Source organism: Strigops habroptila, chromosome 2 (assembly GCF_004027225.2).
Source record: "Strigops habroptila isolate Jane chromosome 2, bStrHab1.2.pri, whole genome shotgun sequence".
Lineage (NCBI taxonomy): Eukaryota > Metazoa > Chordata > Aves > Psittaciformes > Psittacidae > Strigops > Strigops habroptila.
Genome location: NC_044278.2, coordinates 20,420,111 through 20,433,821, shown reverse-complemented (window position 1 = coordinate 20,433,821; position 13,711 = coordinate 20,420,111). Strand labels below are relative to the sequence as shown.

General features: G+C 46.4%; 1 protein-coding gene, 2 long non-coding RNA genes and 3 other non-coding genes across 8 annotated transcripts in view; 5 read left to right on the top strand and 1 right to left on the bottom strand.

Moving 5' to 3' along the window:
- The window catches only part of LOC115602043, a 4,441-nt gene extending 2,974 nt beyond the window's left edge, over positions 1-1,467 (top strand). Inside the window, exons 2-3 of the long non-coding RNA XR_003989577.1 lie at positions 834-947; positions 1,138-1,467. This is a non-coding gene — a long non-coding RNA (uncharacterized LOC115602043). The remainder of the gene's footprint in view (positions 1-833; positions 948-1,137) is intronic.
- On the top strand, positions 1,396-1,467 carry TRNAD-GUC. Its single transcript has one exon. It is a non-coding gene; the product is annotated as a tRNA-Asp (tRNA).
- A 438-nt stretch (positions 1,468-1,905) lies between these two features.
- On the top strand, positions 1,906-1,979 carry TRNAI-AAU. The gene has a single exon. It is a non-coding gene; the product is annotated as a tRNA-Ile (tRNA).
- Positions 1,980-2,196: 217 nt separating this feature from the next.
- On the top strand, positions 2,197-2,268 carry TRNAD-GUC. Its single transcript has one exon. It is a non-coding gene; the product is annotated as a tRNA-Asp (tRNA).
- A 336-nt stretch (positions 2,269-2,604) lies between these two features.
- Positions 2,605-12,198, bottom strand: CPOX (coproporphyrinogen oxidase). The gene is made up of 7 exons (XM_030472645.1): positions 11,711-12,198; positions 11,467-11,610; positions 10,632-10,742; positions 9,451-9,592; positions 6,828-7,046; positions 4,978-5,082; positions 2,605-3,251 (listed from the first exon to the last, which is right to left on the bottom strand). The coding sequence occupies exons 1-7, from the start codon at positions 12,117-12,119 to the stop codon at positions 3,164-3,166; spliced, it is 1,218 nt and encodes a 405-aa protein (XP_030328505.1). The 5' UTR covers positions 12,120-12,198; the 3' UTR covers positions 2,605-3,163.
- Positions 12,114-13,711, top strand: part of LOC115602036 — a 25,979-nt gene continuing 24,381 nt past the window's right edge. For 2 of the 3 annotated variants that reach the window (XR_003989573.1, XR_003989571.1), the window contains exons 1-2: positions 12,114-12,718; positions 13,228-13,434. This is a non-coding gene — a long non-coding RNA (uncharacterized LOC115602036). The remainder of the gene's footprint in view (positions 12,719-13,227; positions 13,435-13,711) is intronic. The other variant, XR_004389868.1, reaches the window with a different exon arrangement.

Sequence of the window (13,711 nt, the reverse complement as noted above, 5' to 3'; positions counted from 1 at the left end):
AGTTTTTTGTTATGATGTTTCTTGATCTCAAAATTCTGATAAAACCTTTTAAAAGTGTGTTTTGCAAGAGAACATGAGACAGACCGGAGTTTAAGACCTGTATCCTCTTCATGACACGTGCCCTTCACCTGGAGTGGTTGTATTGCTTCAGCACTGCTTCCCAGGGGCTGCTGATCGGCTTCCTGGGGACTGTGGTCTCTTTGATGGACAAAACCCCACAGTCTGGGAGTCCCTCAGCATTAGTGACCCAGCAATGCTGCTGCAGGGCCACAGAAGGGAAAATGCCACCTACTGAATGTGGAGCACGTCAGATGTGCTTTCCTTAGCTAGACGGCTTTTTGCGGATTCTTCCCAGTCTGTAGACTCACAGAATGTTTTGAGTCCAAGACTCAAAAACGATCATCTAGCCAACTAAATAATTATTTTCTGTGACCTGACCACAATTACTTTCTTTAAGCCCCTGTATGTCACTGATAATGTATGCTTTTTCAACTTAGAAGCCTTTAGCGTGTTTGTGTTTCTCTGTTTCTTCTTTATGCACATCTGGGTCTTTCTGCTCTTGTTGTTTTCAGTCAGGTGTCTCCTGTCCTCTTTCTTCCTAACTCCAGATTTTCTTACACTGGATCTATGGCCATCTCCTCATGCCATGTATTTGTCAGTCTCCAAGCAGCAGCTTTGCCATGGCTTTTTTTGTGGAGAGTGTGGGAATGTCTGTGTGAAATGTTGCCTGGTTTTGAGAAAGCTCTTGCATTATCATCACACATTTATATGCTTTCTCTATGCAGCTATTACCTCCCCCACCTAATATTGTCTATTAATATATTTTACGATAGGTGGTGTTAATGGCAAGTGAAACAGCAAAGGGGAAGGTAGCCAAGGAGCTCAGCTTAGCACTCATGCTGACAGTTTGCAAAGCAAAGGGCTTGGAATTTGATCTCCTGTACAAGGTATTTAATTCTTAAGTATTTTCTGCATTTTTTATTGTTTATTTATTTATTTATTACTTAATGCCTTGGTTTTGCAAGTGATCTGACTGGTTTCCTCTGAGGATAAGTGGTTTCACCACAGTAAAGAACAGGCCTCATCACAGGTTTAGGGGATGAGCCTGTCTTCCCTTCCTGCTGCTTTTCCCTCCAGACTGGCTGTTGCAGTTTCAGAGGCAGCCTCGGGGTTCACACCATCTACTGTGCCCACGACAGCCCGGGCATGCCCGGACTACTCCTCCGGTTTACGGCGTGTCGCCGGGCCGGGTCGGAGCAATGGCTTTGGCGAAGGGACCCCACTACCCCCCGCGGTGCCGGGCCCCGGATAAGTGCCTGGCGTCCCGGATTCCTCGCAGCGTCGTGGCACGAAGGGCTCCTGGGGCTCGCCGGCGGGGGACCGCATGCACCCCGCTCCTCGTTAGTATAGTGGTGAGTATCCCCGCCTGTCACGCGGGAGACCGGGGTTCGATTCCCCGACGGGGAGGAGGCGTTGCCTTTTACCTCCCGGGGCGCACCTCCTCTTCCTCCTGCCGGAGCCCCGCTCCTGGCGCGGCCGGGAGGAAAGGATGCGATTGGGAGCGGTGGCGAGGTGGTGGTCGTTCTCGCGGCCGGGAGCCGAAGGGGAAAGCATGGCGGTTGTTCCGGTGGGGTGCTTGTCCGTGTGCAGTGTGCCGCCTTGCTAAGCCGCCTGCGGACCGGAGGAGTCGGGCGCAGAAAAAAATGAGAGTTTCGCAAGTCCCCATTTTAGCAGTTCTCGTCACGCCGGTTAATGTCTGAACAGGTCTGGCAGAGGTGCCTGACACGACCCCTCAGCGCCCTGTTTGGAAGGAGCGGGAGCGGTAACATTGCGGGAAAGCGTTCCCACCAGCAGTTCCCGCGGGAACGTGTGAGCTCCGAGCACGCGCACAACGCTTCTCAGTGGGGCCGGTTAGCTCAGTTGGTTAGAGCGTGGTGCTAATAACGCCAAGGTCGCGGGTTCGATCCCCGTACGGGCCACAGATTATTGTTTTTACCCTTTAGAGGTGCGAGAACATCACTGGCTGATTAAATCATAGAATGTTATTTTCTTTTCATTAGAGAAAGCGTAACGCAGTAGTGAACACAGTAGCACCCGAGCGGAAGCTTGACTTCGGCCGTCAGAGGTGAACGAGTCACCCGCCAAAAGTGATGTTGTACCACGTGATAGCGGGAAGGCAAATCTTCCCCACCTAACTCCTCGTTAGTATAGTGGTGAGTATCCCCGCCTGTCACGCGGGAGACCGGGGTTCGATTCCCCGACGGGGAGGTGGCGGTTCGTTTTCCTCAGGCGGGCGAGAACGGGATCCCCTTTGCTTTTCCCCACGGACAGCGAGGTTTGTGCCGCAAAAAAAGGAACAATCAGCCTGGGGCAACTTGAAGTTCTATTTGAAGGACCTTGGGGTAAGCCCGGCAGCTTACTGGGCTGTCCCCAGCCTTCACGGCAAAGGTGCTGGCCTGAGGCTGTCTTGGTAACAGCCAAAATGAGCAGTGCTGAAAGATTTTCTCCTCAAAATAGACAGCCAGCCTTCCATGCTCCTCAGGTGAGACTGGGACCCTAACCCAGAATCTCCCAGTTACTGATCAGTCAAGTCATGCTGCTGCAGCATGTCTTAAAACATCACCCCTCGCCTCCCAAGTCAGTGCGGATAGCATCAAAATACACGATTAAATACCGCTTTTGCACAACTTCCTGAAAGCGCAGTTTAAAGTTTAAAATCATACCAAGTATTCCCTTTATTCTTAAAAAAAAAAAAAAAATTCTAACACATCCCACCCTTTTCTAAGAGTAAGCAGTGCTATTTAGGCACGCTTAATGCTTTCATTCCAGTGGGAGAACACTTGACAATAGTTTGCCATTTTGCAGTCAAACAAGTCACTTGAGGAAGTTCTTAAGCATGCACAGTAGTCCTGTGAGGGCACCACCAGTCCTTCGCAAGGCAACATCAACATGGGGGGGATAACATGAGATGATCAATCTTTAAGAACAAGTTCACATATTTGTAAGTTACAACAATTTTACAGCATTATTAAGGCACTGGGTAAGAGTATAAACAGCTGTACTAAAACGCCAGTCAACAGCAGTTTAAACAAGCTGGTGTGCAGGCATTCCTTTTCTTTCATAATGGCTCAGTGTAAGCAATCCATCTTGTTCATGATCCGTGTCAGTGCACCCAGTCTTTGGGATTGCGCAGAACTTCCAGGATTTCTGCTTCTTTCGAGCTCTCTGGCGGGGTGTGCATGTACTCCCACCTGCAGGAAGAGGGGAAGCTCAGTCAGACTGCTCAGCTGGCTGCCACCTGGCTGGCACCAAGCTGCGCTGGGACTTGAGTTGCTTTTTCTGAGGATGCAAAGCTACATGTACAGTTGATGCTCTTTGGATCAGGTGACAGATATGGCTACAAATCATTAAATTCAGTAAAACCAAATAATACTGGAATAGACAGGAGAAATGTTGGCTTGATCTTCTTCCCAGCTTTTGGAAAGGCTGGAACAACAAAGAAAAAGGGAAGAGCAATGCCTCCTACCCCACGATTCATGCAGGTTTTAAAAACAAAGATGATAAGAGACCACTTTTTATTGAAAAGGCAATTACGAGATGCGTGACAGAGGAGGAGAAGTGTCAGCAGTCACAAAGGAATGAATGGGTATAACCATTTTTCGTTTTTTTTTTTCCCCAGGAAGGACCCATTCATGCCATGAAGCAGCTATTATTTACATTGATGAAAACAAGCAAAACCAGATCATCCCAGCAATGGAACCAAAAGATAGGACCGTGCTACACCACCACGGCAGGGACACATCTAGTGTTGGCAGCAGGATGAAGCTATATGGTGAGAACAGGACTGCGTGCGTGGTTAAGGGATAGCAGGCAAAGGTCAGTGTTCCTAGCAGAGGGAGGTACTAGTGAAGTTTATGGAATTCATGATAGGGGCCATGCTTCTCAGCATATCTAAAAGCAACCTAAAAAGGGGAGTGTACTGTAAATGACAGAGTGTGCTGATATTGCAAGATTAAGCAACACAGGTTAAAAACTGAAAAGGCAGTTGAAAAGATTTAATATCAAGCCAAGCAACTGAGCAATAAACTGGTAGGTGAAATTCACTGTTGATTGATCTGATGTGATGCACACAGGAAAAAGTTACATACACATTGAGAGACTGAGTTGACTTTTATTGCCCAGAAAAGATCTTGGCATCATAATAGTTCTATGAAAAGGGCAGCTCAATGTTTAGCAGCAGTCAAAACAAGCAAACAGCATATTAGGGTTATGAAAGGAATAATGAACTAAAACATCATTACACTACTGTATGAGTCAGCAGCACACCTGCATCTTGGATACACAGATCTGGCTTATGTTGTCTGCTCTTTATCCATGGTTCAGAAAGGGCATAGAAAACTTAAGCCTAGACAAAGTGGCAAATGGGGTCAAAGGTATGGAACAGCTACTGTACAAAGACTAAAAAGAATGGGACTTGTCAACCTGGAAAACAGACAATGAAAAAAACCAAAACCCAGAAGCCTGTAAAATAACTGTTATGGAGAAAATGAGCAGGAAGAAAATCTGGTTACTTACTGAAAAGTTGAATGAAGTCATCAGGTGCAGGTAGAAAACAGAGGCACTTTTTCATACAACACACAGTTAAACTATGGAACTCCTTGCCACAGGCTTGTCAGGGCTGCCAGAAGCTCACCGGGTTTCAAAGAGCTACTAACAAAAACCCTTGGAGCGAGGAGGGGAAATCTATCTGGAGGTACTAAGCACAAATACCATTTTTTTTGTGAGGTAATATCTAGGCCACACATACTGGCAACTGGGCGAGCACAGCAAACCAGAGAACCATCTGCATGTATTTGGTCAGTTCTTGTATCAGGCATGAACTAACTGTTAAGAGACTGGACACTACAACACAACTTTGCTTTAATCCTATCAAGTATTTTAGTAAGAACAGTAAGAACTCCACATAACGACCCTTACCTTGCAGTCAGTGGCAGAGACATAAGAATGCTTTCAATTCTTGATCCTGGTGTCAGGAGGCCAAACTTTGTACCTCTGTCATAAACCAAGTTGAACTCTACGTACCTATGGGGAGTGAAGAGAACAGCAAAACAAGTTTATTATCAGAAGCTGGTTGTGCCTTCTTCAACTAGCAGGTATCAGACAAAACAAGCCTGACCTTCTGTTGTGCGAGGTGTCAGAATGAACCCTGTTTTGGTGCCAGCTGTTCTGTATAATCCTCTGCATAGGAATGCAGGTGTGACTTTGCTGCTCCACATAGCACAGGAAGTAATGACCATAGCTAACAGACTAGAGCAGCCAAACTATTCAATGGAGAGCATTCTGCATGGTGCTCTACTAGCTTACTTCACCGAGGCCTCAATCCTGCTGGAAAGATTGACACCAAGTTTAGCTTGGTTATGCTAGTACTCTTTTGTGTAGTGGTGTCAGACATTAAAAGGAACCTTAAAGGAATTGCAGATGACCACAGGAAGAACTACACTCTGCAGTCCTCCATGCAGAAGGACACATAAGCAGCAAGGTCAGAACAACATTTTCTTTTCTTGGGAGATCTGTAAAGCAGCAGAAGTCAGTCAGCTTCAGAGTGCTGGCTGGGACTGCTACAAGCCAAAATACATAGTTTTCTGCTGCCAGTGTAGGAACAGAACAGTGACAATTCAGCAGGGGTTATCTTTAATAACCAGTACTGAGGTCTTAGTGCTTAACAGAGGTACAGGAAAGGGAGAGCTCTTATCTGTTCTTTCCTGCTGCAGAAATGGAGAGCTTTACCTAGCACAATAATCTGCGAACAGATTCTTCTGCTTAAAGAAGTTACTCCCCCTCATAACCTTAGCAGGTTTGCTAAATCCCATCCACAAACTGGATCCTGAAAATCCAACACTCCTGGGAACAGTTCCACCAAATTAAGCATATATGCTTATCTGAATAACTACTGCAGACCGGTAATCTAAACTGGAAAGCTTACACCCTCTCTATACCACTCTCACAGACTTCTCTGCAGAAGCAGCAGAAACTAAAGACTCCCTAGTTCTGCACAAAGCGTAGGTACTCACACTTCCTCCATATGCTTAGACAATAACAGGACGTAGAGGAAAGAGCACAGCTGTATCTACCAGTGTACTTAAACTTCAGCAGCATTAACAGTTGTTCACATTAATAAGCATCCTCCAAAGTCTTTTAAGTTACAGTGACTTTGGAACATGCCAGAAAAAAACAAATTCCTCTGAATCTTTATTCCTTTACAAAGAGTTCATTGCATCTTCATTTCAATGCCCAGACCAAATAGAATAAATATGTATGAAAGCAGCTGAAAGTACTCTTGGGTACAGTTATTTCATGACTTTCTGGGGTTTAGCTTCATTACTGAATAGGAAGCATGACTCCTTCACCCTTTGCTCCTCATGTCACAGGGCAGTCCCGTATCACTGGGCAGCAGAAGATGGCACCAAGCACACACACCCCCCCCCCCGCCGGTTACAAAGCAGCAGCTTCTCTTGGTTTTTGAAGGAGTTGGAGAGAAACTGTGGTATTTTGTATGGGTTGCTTGTACTGCAACACGGGAGAGTGGGAGATACAGATGATGGTGTGATAGTACCTTCTTTGCACCCTCTTTGGCAATCCAGTGTTGGATTTCAAATGAGTTCCGTGCACAACAGTGTTGAACTTCTCAGGTGAACTTCAGAGTACACATGCAAACTTAGCCCACATCACAACAGGACATAAACCCACAACCATGAAGGAATAGCTTATTTTTTAATTTGCCAGCATAATCCACCCTCCCTGTATTCTTCTGCTCCTTCAGTACTCACCGCCCTCTCCGAAGCTGTTGCCATAGTTTTTCCTCTGGTGTGAAGGAGTCATGGCAGTGCCTTTTCACAATGGGAACGTAACAAGGCACAACAGCTTTGGCACAACTCTTCACAAACTGGAATACTTCCTCCTTGGAGGGAGAGTCTACATCATCAAAGAATATGCCTCCAATCCCTCTTCGTTCACCACGGTGCTTGATATAGAAATAGTCATCACACCTAGAAGCAGCAGCAGCAGATGATAATATGGTCCACAATATTCAAAGAAATTAACAGAACTACAACCAGGCACGTGGCACAGGATGGCACTAGTGAAATAATTGACGAGAAGTCAGTTCCGGCAGTGCCAGGTGCCCCACTGTTTCACTGACTGCCAAGAGCCAGGATGGTACAGCACCACCTGGAAAGCACTCCTGCGCTTGCTTACAGCAACAGCTCTGATGAAACAGTCTCTGCAAAGCTCCAGATCACCAAACAGTCTCTAAACACATAACAATCAAACACCACAGCAGATGCTTCCTTGTGGAGTGATCCAATCCATCTCCTCTATCTACACGGAGGAGGGATACCTGATTTCAAACCTTCACCCTAAGAACTCTTTTTAGATTTCATTCCCAGAATTATATGTAATCCTGAATTATTTCTACAGCTTTCAGATGAGCTCAAACTTGGAAGAAAATCTCTTTATTCTTTTTGCTATCCTAGTAAAAGAATTGATTTTCTGTATCAAAACTAAAAGAATGTAGAAACCTCAGGCCAGATAATAAAGCCACCATCACTGAAGGAAAAAAATCAAAAGTGAGGCAGCCTTCCTTGGAAAAAGGCTTTTCCAAGTTAAACTTGGAAGATGGAGTCATTCTAGCAGTGGCTTTTCATGGCTTATGTTCAAGTTTGTAAGTGCAGCTTATCCTACAATAGGCAGATAAATAATCTCTTTTGTATTTACTAGGAGTATGTAGGTGTGCAATTACTATAAATTAGCTGATTCATTGTATCCACACCCTGTCTTGCTTACAGTTGCTTGTTTGGGCAGCCATGCTGTCCAAGCATTCACATGGGAGAGAAATGGAAGGGAGGTAGGAAGGAGAAACCATCAACAGCAAGGAAATCTTGCCTTCCTTTAAGATTAGTTTTCCACAAGTTTATCCATCCACAGTTACTGTTCTCAAGTGATATAAATGGCATGGCCATAGCAGGAGAGACTTGGAGATGCAACAAATAACCTAAGCTAGTTTTTTATTCACCGGGCTGATCAACATTTTTATTTTATGGCAGCAGGAAAAGTTAGGAAAAAAGGCTGAGTCAGAAATTTAAAAGAGAACAAGGCTGACAAAAGTCTTAAGGCTAGAATAGGAATGCAACGTGTTGAACGTATTTGAGAAAGGTAGGAAAAGGAGCTAATTAGCAGAAGCTCAGAGAAGACCCACACTGCTCCAGCAGTGAGGACACAGCTGCTGCTTAAAGGAAACACCCATGCTGGGATTGAGAAAACTGCCTTTTTCCATGGAACACAATTAGTCCTCTCCTGAGCTGCCCCCAGATTAAGAACTGGCATCCTTCCCTCCAACCCCCTGCAGCTGGCATTGATAGCCTGCTTACACTGCAAACAACCTGACCACTCTGAACTACCATGCAAAAACTCCTCAGAGAACAAGACTGTGGTCTTTCAGTTGTAAAATGTGCTTCTCTACTAAGTGGTTGCCATTTGAGCTACAACACCCACTTTTATCTCCTGTCCTCAGACAGGACCTGGTAGCGTACAAAAGGGTAACCCCTCCTTCTTGGATACCACAGCTTGCAGTAGATAGGATTATCAGACAGAGAGCAGCAAGCTCCCATTGAACAGTGAGGGATCCTATCACTTGTATCTCTCAGCTCAAGAAGAACTTTCAAAATTTGCATCTTTAGAGAACATTCTGTTGAACTCTCAGTGAACACGTCACTGGAAAAAAAAAAAAAAAGTACAGCTCCATCAAAATGATGAAGCTTCTACATTAAGGACAAGCTCCTTTACCTACCTGGCAAAAAATAAAAGGTCATGGAGGTCAGACTGAAGGCAGAAAAACTGGAGTGGGGGGATTTTCAGAACTGCAGTGCTGGCCTAAGAGCTCACACTAAAGTCATGCACATTTTCCATGAGTTCACTGTAAGCAGAGTTTGTGCAAGTCCATAGGACAAAAGCCTTGTCCTAGTTCAACACCAGAGGCTAAAAGGAATTTGTAAATTGCCTAGTGAAGTCTGTGGCTTACAAAGTCTTGCAGTCAGGTGCAGTCAGTTCAGTCTATAGCCTGAACAATTTTTGTTGTTTGCTATAGACTTACGATCCCAGCTGTCAGCCCTCTGATTTGAAAAACTCAAGCCTCTGTAAGTAAGAGATTGTTTTAGACTACAGTTTGTCCTGGTATACACAGAATCATAGAATAGTTAGGGTTGGAAAGGACCTTAAGATCATCTAGTTCCAACCCCCCTGCCATGGGCAGGGACACCTCACACTAGACCATGTTGCTGGTTTTCATTAGGGTTTGCTGATACTTGTCAAAAGACAGCAGAACCTACTATTCCTAAGAGTACTCTTAACTTCTGCTCCCACAAAAGAAACCCAAGCACATCTCTCCCCACGTACCATTTCTTATACTTGGGATACAGCTTCAGATCATGTTTGTCACAGGCTTCTTTCAGCGTCTTGTGAAAATGAACGGCATCCTCTTCATTCAAGTAAGTTGGAGTGAGGTCAGTCCCACCACCAAACCACCACTGCTTAGTTCCTGTAGGAGAGAGGCAAGCAGCAACATTTTTCTTTTAAACTTCCAAACAGCAATATGCTGCTATGAGTTCACCAAGAACTAACAACTACTTTTACAATACAAAACAAAATCATTATTCAGTGGTGTCCCTTATCCTCAGTCATGAAACATTGGAGTTTGAGGTCATGTGATGACCAGCGCCTTCAGGAAAACAGAAAACAAATTTCAAAGCAGCAGAAAACACTTATTTGGTATTCTGGACTTCTGACCCTGACTACAAGATATCAATTTCATAAGATGGGCTGACAACTCCTACTCAAGAATCCAGAAACATTTTGCTGCGTGCCAAAGAAAGGGAACATTGCTATTAAATCCAGGGAAGTTACTGACTAGAAATGACCACAACGCTCTGGCAAAATAATTTGAAAAAACCTCTCTGAGCTTCTGACAGCATATACGTTCACAAGGTACAGTTGGCCTCTCAGCATCTGACCACCTAGCATATGGTTTAGTTTTAGGTAGTTCTGTGAAGAGCAGGGAGTTGGACTCCATGATCCTTATGGATCCCTTCCAACTTGAGATACTGTGTGATTCTAGCCTGGAGTCCCACTTCTGACAGCAGAAAGTTACGGAAACCCAGGGGAAAAAGTCACAATGCAGATTCTGACAGTACGGCCACCCAGCTTCGGAGGTAAAGATGCATCCTGACCAGAATGCTTATCAGTCCTTTACAGACCTTATGCTACTAAATTCTAGAATTGCTTCTTTGAATATGTTTTACATATATTTATAACCTCCTACATTTTAACTTAAGTGTGAAACCCCTGGTGTACTCTGCAAAAAGTGAACCGCAAACCCCTTTACCAGACGCACGCTTCACACTGATCTTACAAACTCACAAAGGCCCAGAGATTAAGAGATCCAGAGCTACACAACAGGTTCTTGCACAGCTGGGAACAAACCTGGGCTGGTTCTTAACCTTTTAGCTGAGCCAGGCAGTCATGCTTCCTTCATGTGGAGTCATACATTTCATAGCACTTCACTGGATTACAATTCTTACCATCTGCTTCTTCAATTTCAAAGTATCTGTAGTTGAAGTGCATGGTTGGAACATGAGGGTTCTTGGGATGGATAACAGAGCTCACACCCATGGCGCAGAAAGGCAGTTTCCCTAAATAGAAAAGATCCACAGAAAAAAATCCTTCAGTTTTTCAAATAACTTCATTTATTGTCTTTTAAGGAACATTGCTATTTTTCCTTAGATTCCAAGATACTGTTCCACTACAAGAAAATTTCTCATTTTGGGTCACCATAATTATTAATGCAATTTAGTTCTCATCCACACACCTCTGTGCACCTAACTAAATGGAGGTTTTTTTGGTATTTGTCCTAAAATGCAACACTATGGTAAAGCACCCATTAGATTAAGATTACTTGAAACTTAAGGCACTGTTAAGGCTTTCCACCACCCCCAGTCCTCTGCTATGCAAATGTGGGTTGAATCCTCTTTAGCTTTTAGGTCTTTGTGGGCCCACTTTAGCCTTCAGGTTTTTGTGGTTCTTTCCCTCCACCTCTTTGGTTTGTAACTCCTGTGCTGTTTTCACTGTTAAGCTACAGCATCGTTATTGAGAAGCAACCTGCGTCTACAGAACATTGTTTAAAGCAGATGGAGGGAGATGGAGCGAGAAGCACCCCAACACCCGGCTTCGCAAGGTTATGAAAGTGAGCCCAGGCACACTGGTTAGGAAGCACTATGATGCAACTGAAATCACTGAGTGCTGATCAGCCTTCCTCATTTCTGCTCAAAGGCCAGAGTGCATTGAGCATACCCCCAAGGGAACACCAGGGTGAATGTGTCCTGGTGCCCTGTCCCACCTCCCCCCCAGTCACCTTACCGTCTTTGGCCTTCAGAGACTTCCCCCTGCTCCGCATCTGCCGCGCTGCCTCCTCCGACAGCTGCCCGAACACGACGGACACGTTCACACCGGCCTTCTCGAAGACCTCGCCGTCCTGCAGCACGCAGCTGATGCCGCCGCCGCCTGTCAACGCCAGCGTCACCCTGCGCCGGGGCCGCCGCCCCCCGGGGTGCCCGAGCCCGAGGTGCCCGGGCCCAGGCTGACCCCCGCGGTCCCTCCGTACCTTCCTTCCTCTCCCAGGTGTCGACGGCGAAGGCGGCGCCGGGGTCCAGCGCAGCCAGAGCACGGCACACCTCCGCTTGCGTCTCCATGATGAGCAGCTCCATTCGGCTCCGCAGCTCCCGCCGCCGCCGCCGCAGCTCCCGCAGCCCGCTCACCGGCGGCGCCATGAACCGCTGCCGCAGCTCCTTCTCCTCCTCGTCCTCCTCGGACGCCGCCATCGCGGCCTGCCGCCGCCACAGCCATAGCCCCAGCCCGCCCAGCGCCCCCGCCGCCGCCAGCGGGGCCCGTCGGCTCCCCCGACCCCCCCGGCCTACCGCCACCCCCGGCGGCGCGGAGCCCAGCGCCCGGCGCCCTGCCGCGGCAGTGAGACCCGCGGCAGCCCCGCGAAGCACCCGTACGGCCGCCGCCATGACGGGCACCAGCGCCGCGCTGCCTGCGGGCGGGCGGGTCGCGGGGGCCGGGCCGGGCGGAGCGGGGCGGGGCGGCGGCGGGCCGTGCCGCGCGGTGTATAAACACGTTTTTGTGTGCCTGGCTGTATGTCTGAGTAAAGAGGTATTCTCTTGAGGAGTCGCTCAACGCCTGGGCACGGCGTTGCTGGTTTTATGCTCGTAGTAACGTGTTTTTAGAACCTGACTAATTTATGGGACCACCGGTTTAGTGCAGTGGGACTGTTTCCCATGCGTTTGAGAGGGCGCATGCTTATGCTGCCATTGTTCTTTCTAAAATTGAAGAGCGTTTTCTTTCCTAATAAAATAAGAGTTCAGAGTAATAGGAGAAAGGATATGTAGAGCCAGATGTTGAAAGGTACTGCATAGCGCCAACTTACAGTTCAGAATTTGATTTTTTTGTGGTGCTGATGTTGGCACCAGCTCCATTAAAATGATTTTCTATTTTCTCAGCTGCCTCAACATCGGCTGTATCAACAGTGGGACAGTACAACAGATCAACTGGCACCATAACAGAAGACTTTAGCAAGCAAATAAAACAACAGTTTTCCTCAAGCAAGCATGTAAGTGACTGTGCAGCCGTTGATGATGGTACTGTGCTGAACATAGAGTTTTCTTTCCAATCAAACAGCTGGTTTACTAATTGGTTGGTTGGTTGTTGTTGGATTTTTTTAATAAACATATATTATTTTCTAATAAGTAATGACACTTATTAAAGCTGTAATTGATTGAGGAGCCATATGATGGTTAGGCTGAGAAAAAATAACAGCTACCTCAAAAGCCCAGCCCTGCGAGGTTTGTACTCTGGTATGGTACTGTTCCTTGGAAACAATGAGCTTCTGGTATTTCAGGACTGTTTTGCAGCTGTGGTACCCAAGAGAAGATCAGTTTCAAGGGTGGCTCTGTGGAAGGTGAAGAGATTTGTCCCTAATATTTATCAGGGCTTCACTGCAGGGTAATTTGTGTGTGTGTGTGTGTGTGTGTGTGTGTGTGTGTGGTGTCTTTATAAACGTTCACTCGAAGGCTTGGTTCATTTCTTCATTTCTGATCTGATTCTGCTCTTTGACAGCAGAGGATGCTGTGCAGCTGCTGAACCTCTGCAAGTAGGGAGGGAAGGAGGCCTCTGAGCTGGGCTCTCTTCTGCCATCATGTGGAGGACGGGAGTCCTGATGAGCCAGGAGACCGGATCCACTAGATGCTGGAGTGAGGGAAGGAGTATGTTATTTGCCGGAGAGATCTTTGGTTGATGGAGAAGGGCACTACTATCTTAGAGGCTGTGGTAAGTCTGCTTAATTTGGCTGTACTAAGCAGCTCTTCTAACAGTTCTTTATCCAGGCCTGGCTGTGGTAGCTCAGTTTCTTTTTTAATTGCACCACCGGATGTACCTAAACATTTTCATGATAACCAGTGTACATTGTGCACTTCTATGCTACTTACTGTAGTAAAGCTCTGCTCTGTGAGTGGGCTTCTTAGATGCTACTATAATGGAAAAAATAAATAAATGCTGAGGAGGCCAAAGGGCATGTAAAATGAATTCATGCTGATGAGCATTTAAT

Bases quoted from the DNA above. Each gene is read 5' to 3' on its own strand.
- CPOX (XM_030472645.1), bottom strand. From the start codon at position 12,119: ATGGCGGCGGCCGTACGGGTGCTTCGCGGGGCTGCCGCGGGTCTCACT. The intron at 10,743-11,466 runs GTAAGGTGACTG...TTTTCTATTTAG, and splicing joins GTCTCTGAAGGCCAAAGACG to GGAAACTGCCTTTCTGCGCC. The intron at 9,593-10,631 runs GTAAGAATTGTA...TCTCTCCTACAG, and splicing joins TGAAATTGAAGAAGCAGATG to GAACTAAGCAGTGGTGGTTT.